Below are 13,994 nucleotides of genomic sequence, written 5' to 3'. Positions count from 1 at the left end.
GAAGGAATGCAACCCAGAATAGGGAAAGAACAGATTAAAAATATTTAGATAAATTAGATATATTCAAGTCCGCATGGCCTGATAAAATTCATCCTAAGGTACTTAAGAAACTAGCTGAAGCAATCTCAGAACTCTTATCTTTGGGGAACTCCTAAAGGATAGATGAGGTCCCAGAGGACAGGTGAAGGGCAAACATAGAAACTTTCTTGAAAAAAGAAGACCCGGGGAATTATAGGCTGACTGATCTAACTTCAATACCTGGAAAGATACTGGAAACAATATTGTTAAACAATCACTTTGTAAGGATCTGGAGGATAATAGGGTTATAAGGAATAGTCAACATGGATTTCTCAGGAACAAATCATTCCAGCCTTATCTAATTTCCTCAGGGTGACTGGCCTACTGGATGGGGGGGAAGCTGTAGATATATCTTGATTTTTAGAAAGGCTTTTGACACATGTCATAAATATAAAGGGAAGGGTAACCACCTTTCTGTACACAGAACTATAAAATCCCTCCTGGCCAGAGGCAAAACCCTTTCACCTGTAAAGGGTTAAGAAGCTAAGATAACCTCGCTGGCACCTGACCAAAATGACCAATGAGGAGACAAGATACTTTCAAAGCTGCGGGGAGAGGAAAGGGGGAATAAAGGGTCTGTCTGTCTGTGTGATGCTTTTGCCAGGAACAGAACAGGAATGGAGTATTAGAACTTGTTAGTTAGCTAGAAATGTGTTAGATTTCCTTTTGTTTAAATGGCTGGTAAAATAGCTGTGCTGAATGGAATGTATATTCCTGTTTTTGTGTCTTTTTGTACCTTAAGGTTTAGCCTAGAGGGATTCTCTATGTTTTGAATCTGATTACCCTGTAAGGTATTTACCATCCTGATTTTACAGAGGTGATTCTTTTACTTTTTCTTTTTTCTTTTAAGAACCTGATTGCTTTTTCATTGTTCTTAAGATCCAAGGGTTTGGGTCTGTGTTCACCTATGCAAATTGGTGAGGATTTTTATCAAGCCTTCCCCAGGAAAGGGGGTGTAGGCCTTGTGGGGGGGGGAATATTTGGTGAGGAAGATGTCTCCAAGTGGGCTGTTTCCCTGTTCTTTGTTTAACACGCTTGGTGGTGGCAGCATAGGATTCAAGGACAAGGCAAAGTTTGTACCTTGAGGAAGTTTTTAACCAAAGGTGGTAAGAATAAGCTTAGGGGGTCTTTCATGCAGGTCCCCACATCTGTACCGTAGAGTTCAGAGTGGGGAAGGAACCTTGACAACACAATCCTACATGGTAATCTCATAAGCAAACTAAGGAAATGCAAGTCGAGATGAAATGACTACGAGGTAGATACATAACTGGTCGAAAGACCATACTCAAAGTAGTTATCAATGGTTTGCTGTCAAACTGGGAGGGCATATCTAGTGGGGTCCCAGAGAGGTCTGTCCTAGGTCCAGTGCTAGTAAATATTTTCATTAATAACTCAGAAAATGGAGTGGAGAGTATGACTATAAAATTTGCAGATTACTAGTGCTTTCGAGGACCAGATTAGAATTCAAAATGACCTTGAGAAATTAGAGAACTGGTGTGAATTCAATAAGATGAAATTCAATAAAAACTGGCGAGGCAGTCATATTTCAGAGAAGGATCTAGGGTTTACAATGGATCACAAATATGAGACAACAATATGATGCAGTTGCTAAAAAGGCTAGTTCTGGGTGCCACAATTTAAGAATGAGATGGACAAATTGAAGAGTCCATAGGACAATGACAAAAAAAACAAGTTTAGAAAACCTGACCTGTGAGGAAAGGTTAAAAAAACTGGACATCTTTACTTTTGAGGGAAAGAAGGCTGAGACACCTCATAAGTCTTTTTAGATATGTTAAGGGCTGCTCTAAAGAGGACTGATTGGTTGGTCTCCATGTCTACTGAAGGTAGACCAAGGAGTAATGGGCCTAATCTGCAGCAAGGGAGACTTAAGGATAATTAAACCCTGGACTAGGCTTCCAAGGAGGTTGCGGAATTCCGTCATTGGAGATTTTTAATAGGTATTATACCCAACAGGAGGTAATTCTGTTTTGGACCTTATGACAGATAAAGATAAATTCATCACTAGACTGGAAGTTGATGGTTGCCTTGTGGCCTGATTACATTCAATAAGGGTGAACAAAGGACAGTCTCAACCCCTTATATATGCTTCAAAAGGGCTAATTTCCCAAAGATGAGGAAAATTACACAATTGATTTGGGAGGATAAATTTAGACAGAAAAATGTGAATGAATGTTGGGAACTCTTTTTAAGAAGGTTTTACATGACCAAAGAGATCAGTTTCTGAATCAAGAAAAAAGAACAGGAGTACTTGTGGCACCTTAGACTAAGAAATTTATTAGAGCATGAGCTTTTGTGGGCTACAGCCCACTTCATTGGATGCATAGACTGGAACATATAGTAACTTATATACAGATAAGTTGGAAGTTACCATACAAACTGTGAGAGACTAATTAGTTAAGATGAGCTATTATCAGCAGGAGAAAACTTTTGTAGTGATGATCAAGATGGCCCATTTAGACAGTTGACAAGAAGGTGTGAGGGAACTTAGGGAAATAGATTCAATATGTGTAATGACCCAGCCACTCCCAGTCTCTATTCAAACCCAAGTTAATGGTATCTAGTTTGCATATTAATTCAAGGATTGGTCTGTCTCACAAGATCTGTGAGTGAGGGATCATTTTTCAGGATAGATTGTAAATCTTTGGTGCGTTGGAGAGGTTTTAGTTGGGGGCTGAAGGTGACAGCTAGTGGCGTTCTGTTTTCTTTTGTTGGGCCTGTCCTGTAGTAGGTGACTTCTGGGTACTCTTCTGGCTCTGTCAATCTGTTTTTTCACTTCAGCAGGTGGGTATTGTAGTTTTAAGAATGCTTGATAGAGATCTTGTAGGTGTTTGTCTCTATCTGAGGGATTGGAGCAAATGTGTTTAATCTTAGAGCTTGGCTGTAGACAATGGATCGTTTGTGTCCTGGATGGAAGCTGGAGGCATGTAGGTAAGTATAGCGGTCAGTAGGTTTCCGGTATAGCGTGGTGTTTATGTGACCATCGCTTATTAGCACAGTAGTATCCAGGAGGTGGACCGCTTGTGTGGATTGGTCTAGGCTGAGGTTGACGGTGGGATGGAAATTGTTGAAATCATGGTGGAATTCCTCAAGGGCTTCTTTTCCATGGGTCCAGACAATGAAGATGTCATCAATATAGCGCACGTAGAGTAGGGGCATTAGGGGACAAGAGCTGAGGAAGCGTTGTTCTAAGTCAGCCATAAAAATGCTGGCATACTGTGGGGCCATGCGGGTACCCATAGCAGTGCCACTGACTTGAAGGTATATATTGTCCCCAAATGTGAAATAGTTGTGGATGAGGACAAAGTCACAGAGGTCAGTCACCAGGTTTGCCATGACATTATCAGGGATACTGTTCCTGATAGCTTGTAGTCCATCTTTGTGTGGAATGTTGGTGTAGAGGGCTTCTACATCCATAGTGGCCAGGATGGTGTTTTCTGGAAGATCACCGATGGATTGTAGTTTCCTCAGGAAGTCAGTGGTGTCTTGAAGATAGCTGGGAGTGCTGGTAGTGTAGGGCCTGAGGAGAGAGTCCACATAGCCAGACAATCCTGCTGTCAGGGTGTCAATGCCTGAGATGATGGGGCATCCCAGGTTTATGGATCTTGGGTAAGCAGATAGAATACCCCTGGTCGGGGTTCTAGGCATGTGTCTGCACAGATCTGTTCTTGTGCTTTTTCAGGGAGTTTCTTGAGCAGATGGTGTAGTTTCTTTTCATAATCCTCAGTGGGATCAGAGGGTAATGGCCTGTAGAATGTGGAGTTAGAGAGCTGCCTAGCAGTCTCTTGTTCATATTCCAACTTATTTATGATGACGACAGCACCTCCTTTGTCATCCTTTTTGATTATGATGTCAGAGTTGTTCCTGAGGCTGTGGATGGCATTGTGTTCTGCACAGCTGAGGTTATGGGGCTGCTTTTCCACAATTTCAGCCCGTGCACGTTGACGGAAGCAATCTATGTAGAAGTCCAGTCTGTTTTGACCTTCAGGAGGAGTCCACGCAGAATCCTTCTTTTTGTAGTGTTGGTAGGAAGGATTCTGTGGGCTAGTATGTTCAGAGATGTGTTGGAAATATTCTTTGAGTCGGAGATGTCAAAAGTAGGATTCTAGGTCACCACAGAACAGTATCATGTTCGTGGGCCTGGAGGGACAAAAGGAGAGGCCCCGAGATAGAACAGACTCTTCTGCCAGGCTAAGAGTATAGCTGGAAAGATTAACAATATTGTTGGGTGGGTTAAGGAAACCACTGTTGTGGCTCCTTGTGGCATGTAGTAGTTTAGATAGTTTAGTGTCCTTTTTCCTTTTGTAGAGAAGCCAAGTTTGTGTTGTAAATGGCTTGTCTAGTTTTTGTAAAATCTATCCATGAGGAAGTTTGTGTGGAAGCTTGGTTTTTTATGAGAGTATCCAGTTTTGAGAACTCATTCTTAATCTTTTCCTGTTTGCTGTACAGGATGTTGATCAGGTGGTTTCGCAGTTTCTTTGTGCCACACACTCTCAATCTCTCAGCATGCATAGCTCCTCTTAACTAATTAGCCTCTCACAGTTTGTATGGTAACTTCCAACGTGTGTGTGTATACTACATGTTCCATTCTATGCATCCGATGAATTGGGCTGTAGCCCACGAAAGCTTATGCTCTAATAAATTTCTTAGTCTCTAAGGTGCCACAAGTACTCCTGTTCTTTTTGCGGATGCAGACTAACACAGCTTCTACTCTGAAATCAATCAAGAAAGAGGACAACTTTGGCTAAAAGCCCACTGTGTTTCAGTGGCAAAGTGAAGCCAGAAATTAGAAATAAAAAAGCAACATATAACAAATGGAAAATGAGAAATTAGATGACAATCACTAAATTAGGAGTTATGACATGGAGAAAGTTGATAAGGAAAGCTATGGATGTCAGGGGAAAGTCTGTGACTGGCAGAATTAAGGACAATAAGAAGTTTCCCAATTTATATTAGGAAAAAAGAAAACCTATAAATTTATAGGCTCATTAGATGGAGATGGTAAAATTGATGTAGAAGAAGCAAAATTTTCAATTTTTTTTCTGTATTTGGAAAGAAGCAGAATGGTCTGCTTATCTCACATTATGGAGATGAAGTACTTTCCAATCTATTAGGAATTGAGGTTGATAGACAACATCTACTAGTGATCACCATATTTAAATCAGTAGGCCCAGATAACTTGCATCCAAGAGCTCTAAAAGAGTTGGCTTAGGCTTTCTGGTGTTAATTTTTAATAAATCTTGGGAAAGTGAGAATTCCAGAGCAGCCCTAATGCTGTGCATGTATTCCAATAAGGCAAGCGGGATGACCCAGGTAACACTAGTCTGGTTAGCCTGGCATCAGTTCCAGGCAAAATAATGAAAAGGCTGATACGGGATTCAATTGATAAAGAATTAAAGGACTATAATTAAAGCCAGTAAACTTGGTTTTATGGAGAATAGGTCTTGTCAAACAAACCAGATTTCTTTCTTTGAGGCAATTACAAGATTGGTTGATAAAGATAACTGTGTAGATATAATATACTTAGACTTTTGTGAAGTGTTTGACTTAGTATCGCATGATTAAGAAATTAGCACTGTACAATATGAATAAAGCTTTTGCTGAATGGATAAAGAACTGGCTACCTGACATTTCAAAAAGTAGTTGTGGTTGAGGAATCATCAACAAATGGTGGTGTTTCTAGTGGGGTTCTTCAGGGATCGGTACTAGGCCCAATCCGGAAGTAAATATAAAATCGCTGCTGATGTAATTTGTGAATGATGATAAGATTGGGGGAATGATAAATAATGAGGGTGGGGCAATCATAGCTCAATCTGGATTACTCGGTTACCTGGGCCTACGCAAACAAATGCAAACACAAATTATGTACTCTGATCTACTTACTGAACTAATATCTTTAAGGTCCAGTTTTATCTAAAACACATCATGATTGGTGCTTCAGACTAGGAGCCAGTTCCTCAGCTAGTGTAAAATAGCATAGCTCCATGGAAGAATATTTGAAGAGTTCTGACAAAGAAATAATTGGAGTGACAGTGTAGTAGGGCAATGGATTTGGAGTCAGGAGACCTGGGTTCTATTTCTAGGTCGGCCATTAAGTCGCATTGTGTTGCTGGGTGAATTACTTAATCACTCTGCCTCTGTTCCCCCTCCAACCCTTTGGCTGTCTTGTCCATTTGAAAGAATATAAGCTCTTCAAAGCAGGGACTTTATTGTGTGTTTGTACAGTATCTAGCACAATACTAGGTGCAACTGTAATATAAGTAAGACTAAAAGTACTGGTAATGTACACTTAATTGCTAAGAAAAAATGAGGTTTGCTGTTTTCCTACAGCTTTAAGTTTTTTTTTCCTTTTTATAGTGTAGTAACTTAAAAAAAAAAAAAAAAAAACCCGAGCCAAGCAGTTCCTGCTCAGAATCCAAAGGTGGCGTCTTTTATTGATCATGCTTGACTTGTTTGCTCTGCCAACTCCCATTTAATGTCATGATTGATTATTCATTTACATTGTAAATATCTCTGCAGATCAAATCTCTTTAACATTAATCATCTCTGGAATGTAAGTAAGCAACACTTCATGTTTTTAATGCTAATTGGGTAATATATTGCTAGATTGAAACATAAATTTACATTTATATATCCATAAATATATTTTGACATCTTGTCTTGTGAATCCAACAAAACGCTGCTGAGCTACAATAACCTTACTGAAAGAAAAGGAGTACTAGTGGCACCTTAGAGACTAACCTAACCTTAAAACTCCAGATGTGGCTAGCAAGGATTCTGTGTTCATGACATTTTTTGACATCTATTTTATGATAGAAATGATCAGTTTTGAGCATCCCATTTAAGGGCTTTGTGATCAATAGTAAGATACTTGGATTGTACAGAATGGGGGTGGATAAACAAGTATCAAAGGATCTATTTAGACACCATTTGAATTCCTGTATAGGGGTGTGAAAGCCCCATTATCTTTCTATGGGAACTCAATAGACAATAGGAAAAGAAGAAAATTAAGTCATATATGGTCAGCAGTGCAATACCACATTTGGGAGGGGAGAGTTGTGGCAGATGAATGATAGGAGTTTCAAAAGTGCTTAGTGTAGGCTGTGTCTTCACTGCAAAAAAGATGGGATTTTTTTTTTAAAACTGTGGGATAACTAAATGTACATTACTATCCCACTGTAACAATCCTAGTGGAAACAAAGCGGTGTGGTTTTACTGAGAGGTAAACTATAGAGGTGAAGTCAATGCTATACACCAACCTATGGCTGATCTCACCTAGTTTACCTCACAATAAAAATACAGTGCTCTTTCTCCCTCCAACTCCCACTAGGATTTTACAGTGATAGCCAATGCTGGTTAGCTATCCTGCTATAAAAGCAATCATTTCTGACCGTGAAGACGAAACCTTAGCATAACTCTGCCATTGATTTTGGAGTTAGGCTAACACAGAGCACTTTTTTTTTTTTTTAAATCCCACCCTAAAGTTGTAAGCTTTATACCTTGACCCCTGGGGTAGCAGGGACTGTGTTGCTAAAGACTCTACCCTCCTCTAGCTGTGTTATAAGAAGCAGCTCACATGAATTCCAGAGAGATACAGATGTATCCAGTGTCCATTGGGTGCTGGTAGTGGACTCAGCCCTGAAGCATTTTCTTAGCCAAAGCTCTTAACTAATGTAACTGAGAGGTTTTTGACTGAATAAAGACTTTAAAATGGCATTACTTTCAACTGGCTGTTGGAAGCTGAGGCTATGCAACTTCAGCCTTGATATTTATTTATTTATTTATTTTTGCTTACATTGAGAAGAGCATGTATATGAGTGTGTGCCGCATTTGTCTAAAATGCAAGTGTGGTTTAGTTAGGTCAGTTCCACTGGCCTCTGCATTGTTTTTGGAAGCATGTTAAAGAATCGCCTTTGTGATTTAAAGGTGTTGCCCTGAAATGTAATTTCATCTGAGTCTCTGGGGTGCCCTATGAAAAATGTGTCTGTATCCCTTTTTGCTTGGAGATCTGACAGTTTGAAAATTTCTATAAGCTGTAAATGGAATGTTGCATATAAACTTTTCCTGCAACAGGTGCAGAATTTTAAGTCTGTCTACACTGGTTTAGACTACGCCTGGTCAGAGGCAGATTAGGAGTTTGTGGGGCTCTGGGCCAGTGCAAGTTGGGGCCCCTCCCTACCCCTTCTGCTTGCAGTCCCCTCTGCCCCCACCCCTGGCGTGCCTGCTGGGGAAGTGGGGTCGGGGCAGAGTGGGTGGGTGCACAGGGTTGCCCATTTTTCCAGGGGCCTCCCAATTGGCCACAGCCCTGGGCACAGGCCCTGTTGGCCCAGTGGCTAATCTGCCACTGCTGACAATGATATTCAAACATTTCTTGTAAAGATGATTGTGGCATCGTTTCACTGGCTGATGTGCTAACAGGACCTTTTCTGAGAAACATGGTTTAGAATGGTTCTGTAGGCTACCTGAGGAGATGCAGTTTGGTTAACACGATTCTCAGTAACTGAATCTTTTTCCACATTAGTGAGGGGAATGGCACTGGTTGGAATATGGTTGTTGCTATATCAGCATGGTTTTAGACTTTGCCAACCTGGGCACTAACATCTGCTACCATACTCTGAATGAGTTGATAATCCATGTCCATTGCAAATCCAGTCTCTTTCAAATATTCAAAAATTCTTAAGGAGCATTCAGGGCAAATTCCTAGTCTTCTGCCACCTTTGGAAACACTTCACCATGTTCCCAGGAAGGCAAAAGTTTCTGCAAATCTCTTGCTTCACTGAACAAAAGGATATATGCTAGTGGTACTGATCTTCTATGGTATCCCAGTGTACAGCAATGAAAGTGTCATCCACGTACCACATTATGCACATGGGGAAGGGATCTTCACCACAAGAGGAATACATTCTTCTGTATTTCATTCCCAGGGGAGCAGCGTCAGCAGCAGCTGGAGAACGCACAGCCTGGCTTTCAGATACTCACTCACTCACTCACTCACTCACTTGTTAACCAGGCTGGTGATTTCAGGGCACAATTTCAGGGGACACAGATATCATCCATGTTAAAATGGCTTCAATTTGAGTTACTCAACAGTAATCTTCTACATACAATTACTTCCAGGTCAGCTAGGCATCAGTGCGATTCTCAACCTGTCATTCATAGATTCCAAGGCCAGAAGGTATCACTGTGTTCGTCTAGTCTGACCTCCTGTGTAACGCAGGCCACAGAACTTCCCCAAAATAATTCCTAGAGCATATTCAGACAAACTGTTACTCAGCACAGCCTGTGGAGATTAGCTATTTGATTTTTGTATTATTGTTCTCAGTGATGAAAAGCACAACGTCATTTTATAGCAGTGGTCAAACCATATTCTTTCTGTATGCAAAGCACCAGCTGGTACCGTGAGGGTGGTAGCACTTGAATGGGCAGCTCTGAATTCTGATAAAGTGAAAACCTATAAAAGTGTCAAGTGATCAGTTTCTACACTACATCCTAGGAGAATTCTCCCATATGTGCCACATCCTACTACCTTCAGTTTTTATGAAACAAAATATCTTTATATATAATCATGCCCCAACGGTTACGTACCTGTACTGTCTTCATATACTACTGTCACTATTTTCCAGTTGTAATACAGTACCAAATCCAAAATTGCCCTACTGATGGCTGCATAGTCTGGGTAGAGGTTGATATAAAATGTATCTTTGTTATCCACTGTAGGGTGCTTCCATCGGGTCTGTATATGTGGAACTTCAAGAGCATTGCAAATAGACTGCACTGCACTGACCGAGGAACTGTGGGAGGGACCAAACAGTGCAGCTACACCAAGCGCAAGCTGGTCACATGCTGTGAAAGAGAGAGGAAGGGGAGAAAAGAGCTGTAAATGATCTGCAAAGTCAGGTAACGTGCTGCATTTTTAGTTTGGTTTTGTGGTACATTTCATGTATTGAAAGGCATGCTTTTGAGAATGGGTGACCGTGCTGCTCTCCAGTCCCCCAAGGCACCTGCATTAGAGATACTTTACATTGCACAACTGATGAGCAGTATATCACAGAATCAACCCGTTGCAAATAAAAAGTAAGATGACTGTTCACTTCATTACCTTTCATCAGACTGAGCTGAAATGCTTCACTCAATGTGGTGTTATCCTGGAGAAACCTAGAGCTATGCTGACAACCTATATGTCAAATGAATGTCATATGAATTAAGTTTCATGGCAGAGTGACAATGGAGAGGTTGGCAAACTGCTATCAAAATGAGTGAGTTTGTTAATTTCAAGCCAAAGAGTTATAGAGAGGCAAGGGCATTGTGATTCGTGGTGTATATTTCTTGCTCTTTACTATTAAGGGTCAGGGACGTTACTACCAATAAAAAGAGAAATGGAGATTCGCTGCACATTGGTATATTCATTTTAAAATGTCAAGCAAATGTCTTCTAGCGATTAAGTAATTTAAATGCAAAATGATGTAATGCACATTCGATCCAGTCTTGCTCCCACTGGGGTCAATAGCAAAATTCCCATTGCAATTAATAAGAGCAGGCCCAGGCCAGTGATATCATAAGAAAAAAAATAAGATTGTTCTGGAAATCATATCAAAGCAGGATACCTTTACTCCAATCACCATAATGTATACTATTTCTAGCGATAAACGAAAAAACCCCACACCCATGTTGCTCTACATCTCTCTGTTCCTCTCCTCTTTTCCTCAGGCTAATCATTCTAAAATGCAACAAAATTCACAGCTCTTGTGTATGTGATAGAAATCTAGCTGCAAATATTTCTAATCTTTATGGGTTGGGGTGAAACCATTCCATGTAGCCTGCAGTGATCTGATTCTTTTTTGTTGGAAATGTTGAATAAACATAAAATAAACTGCAATTACTTGAAATGCTTAAAATTATCCAAACACAGACAATGAGCTTGAGCTCTTCTCTACTAATATTTAGCTCTATGATACTAGTCCAATGTGACAGAAAATCAAGCACTTTTTATTTTCTCAGCTTACAAATGAGCACTGTGTACGCACACCGCATGAAACATGGCTTTCCAAGGTTTAATTTGCAAGCCTTCTTAAAGGATTGTGGGTACTGATGTCTGTTAAAGCTTATTCCTTCACTCTCCCACTTCCCTGGTCCTTCTCGCATGAACAGAGAGCAACAATACCCAAAGTCCGAAGGTGCAAACAATTTTGATGTTTATTGGGGTGACCTTCCAGCAAGCTTAAATCCAAGTTCCTTTTTTCCTTATTTTCGAATCCCAACTTACTTCCTGTTTGTCCATAATTTATATAGTAATATTCTTAGGTATACCTTAACCAATCATTCTACTTAAATTTACCTAACCAATCCTAACATATTGTAACATGATTAGCTAACCAATTATATCCCACCACCTTAATTAGTTTACACCCAGCAAAATTAATTATACAGCAGACAGAAACAGTCACAGAACCAGACAGAGACCATGCCAGTGAACAATAGCAAAGTGGGAACTATAATGACAAAACAATACAGAAGTGAGGATTTCACAACTACATCTATAAAGACATAAGGGTTTCCCAGCTGTGTCTATTGATAAGTGAGTTCTTACTAGACAGAAAACTATCAAGCTAAATTTCCTTTTATATCTTCTAGGCTCTTCCCTTTCTCTGGAGGTGATATATCTGATCACCTTCCTAACAGCCCCATATTGACTAGTTTGGAATGTGAGGATGTGACCGTGCGCTTCCCAGCATATGACTGCCTCTGCTGCTTAGCCAAAGGCATTAGCCTAAGAACAGGGCCTCAGACTGTCACAGTGAGAGAAGGCCCTTACACAGATTCTTTCTTGTATACCTCCTATTACTAGCTAAATGATAAACATATACCTACATTCTTAAAGTATAGGCCTTTACAGGCAGGCCTGAATATCTATATCCTAACAATGTCCAAATCATAAAGATGCTGTCAATGTTTTATGAGGACAAAAAGTTAACTTTTTTTATTTGATGTGGTTTGGAATATGAGTTTAATAGTAGTTCTCAGTAGCCACAAGGTAGGATCTTTTTATGGAATCTGAAATTGTCTGTCGAAACCTACCACAACCTATGTAGTATGCATGAGTCCAGAAATGATATTTGAAAGGCAAATTAACAAGAAAAACTACAAAGAACTGTCTTATAAGGGAATTTTATATTTTGTCTGAAGCAGCTCCCTGGTTTTGTTTTGTTTTTTGTTTTTAAGTTGAGTAATAAATTACATTGAGTGTTATGAGGCAAATATATAAATAACAAGGAGCAAGTCATTGTTCCTAACAAGCCTCATGATGTGTGTCTGCATATCTAGTTCAGTAATCCTGAACTTGCCTTCTAGCAAACTTTTATTTTATGCATTTGCTTTTACAGTAACCCACATAATTTTAATGAATGAACTGCAAAGCATATCCTCAAGCCTTGGTGATTTATGGCTCTTTTCTAGTCTTGTTTCCATCGAATTTTGTGACAGTGTTTGAATTCAGGGAACTCAACTACTGTCTATGGACTCTTAGCATACTTTAAGGATGTCTTTTAGAAATGAATGATTAGGCTGAGTCCAAGTAAACAAGTAACAGTCCCAAATGAGATTTTGACTTTTAGTCTGCATGTTAGATGACGTGTCAGACACTTGTCTTCCATTCAGGGAAAATAAATGGATGAGAATATATATTTCTTACTTTTTCAAGCCCAAGTTTTATAAATGGTTAGAATAGAGCAACCCATCTGCTGTTTCGCAAAGTGTTAACATTTCAGGATAACCTCTTCATTCACCCTGTTCTTAGTACCTTGGAATTAGTTTGGTGTGAATTCTGTATATCAATGTATCTTAATTATGAGACATGACATCTCACTGTTCTCTTCTAACCTACTTTCATTTTCTTCAGAATTCTATGGTAAATCCATTTTTTTTAAAGAGAATTGGGTTGGCCCTGCCATCTTCCATTTGGTGGTGTTAGCTAGAATGTAGGTAGCTTATCAAAGACTAGATAAGAGTTATAAGTGTCTTCCAGCTTTAGCTCTTACCTCCCAATAATGCTGTAGACTGAATTTTCCTGCTATGCTTTGTCTCTAAATATCTGAGCTACCGCAAAAGCATAATATTGTACAGAACATACAAATTACAGAAGATTAAAATATTAAGATAATTACCTCGTCTTGAAGCTTCGAAACTATCAAAGAGGTTAATTCTCTGGATGTCGTAGGTTAATGTGATATTAGGCATCAGTGTTCTGTTTCTGTTAATGTTGGTGACTGCAAACTTGAAAGCTAATTCTTCAACGTTAACAGGTTCATTTTCCACAGTTTCAAATATTCCTCCTGTAGAAGCAAGGAGATAAAGGAGAAGCATTATTCACTTCTTCATTCATCACTATACATGGAAGCTAAAAGCACATTATGAGCAATAATAGCCTGAGTATTCAGCATTGTTAAACTAGGATTTTAAGACTAATGGATGTGGGGTCATTCATTTTATCCATGATATTACTGTAGAATAAATCCATATTCTACACACTACCTGTAGAGACATCTGTGAAAGATGCTGCACATGTTCTAGGTAAATATTTTTAAAGTAACATACTTTCGGATAAAAATTTCAAAAGCATATAAGTGACTTAGAGCCTAAATCATGAATAGTGTGGAAATAGAGAAGTGTTATTTGCCCTTTCACACAATACAAAACACAGGGGTTACTCAATGAAATTAATAGGCAGCAGTTCTAATGTAAACAAGAGGCAGTACTTTTTCACACAGTGCACAACTAACCTCTGGAACTCAATGCTCGGGATGTGGTGATGTCTAAAAGTATAAGTGGTTTCCAAAAAGAACTGGATAAGTTCATGGAGGATAGGTCCATCATGGCTATTAGCCAAGATGATCATGGACAGT

General features: G+C 39.5%; 1 protein-coding gene and 1 long non-coding RNA gene across 3 annotated transcripts in view; one reads left to right on the top strand and one right to left on the bottom strand.

Moving 5' to 3' along the window:
* Positions 1-13,994, bottom strand: part of GRIK1 (glutamate ionotropic receptor kainate type subunit 1) — a 237,972-nt gene that overhangs the window by 114,241 nt on the left and 109,737 nt on the right. For both annotated transcript variants that reach the window (XM_027832881.3, XM_037905334.2), the window contains exons 2-3: positions 13,257-13,424; positions 9,682-9,939 (exon numbers count right to left, since the gene is read on the bottom strand). In XM_027832881.3, the coding sequence (XP_027688682.2) occupies positions 9,682-9,939; positions 13,257-13,424 (426 nt within the window). The remainder of the gene's footprint in view (positions 1-9,681; positions 9,940-13,256; positions 13,425-13,994) is intronic.
* Positions 1-13,994, top strand: part of LOC122464093 — a 28,365-nt gene that overhangs the window by 10,115 nt on the left and 4,256 nt on the right. Inside the window, exon 2 of the long non-coding RNA XR_006287967.1 lies at positions 9,814-9,993. This is a non-coding gene — a long non-coding RNA (uncharacterized LOC122464093). The remainder of the gene's footprint in view (positions 1-9,813; positions 9,994-13,994) is intronic.

Source organism: Chelonia mydas, chromosome 1, assembly GCF_015237465.2.
Source record: "Chelonia mydas isolate rCheMyd1 chromosome 1, rCheMyd1.pri.v2, whole genome shotgun sequence".
Taxonomy (NCBI): Eukaryota; Metazoa; Chordata; order Testudines; family Cheloniidae; genus Chelonia; species Chelonia mydas.
The sequence above is the reverse complement of the archived record's forward strand: the minus strand, read 5'-3'. Positions and strand labels throughout refer to the sequence as shown.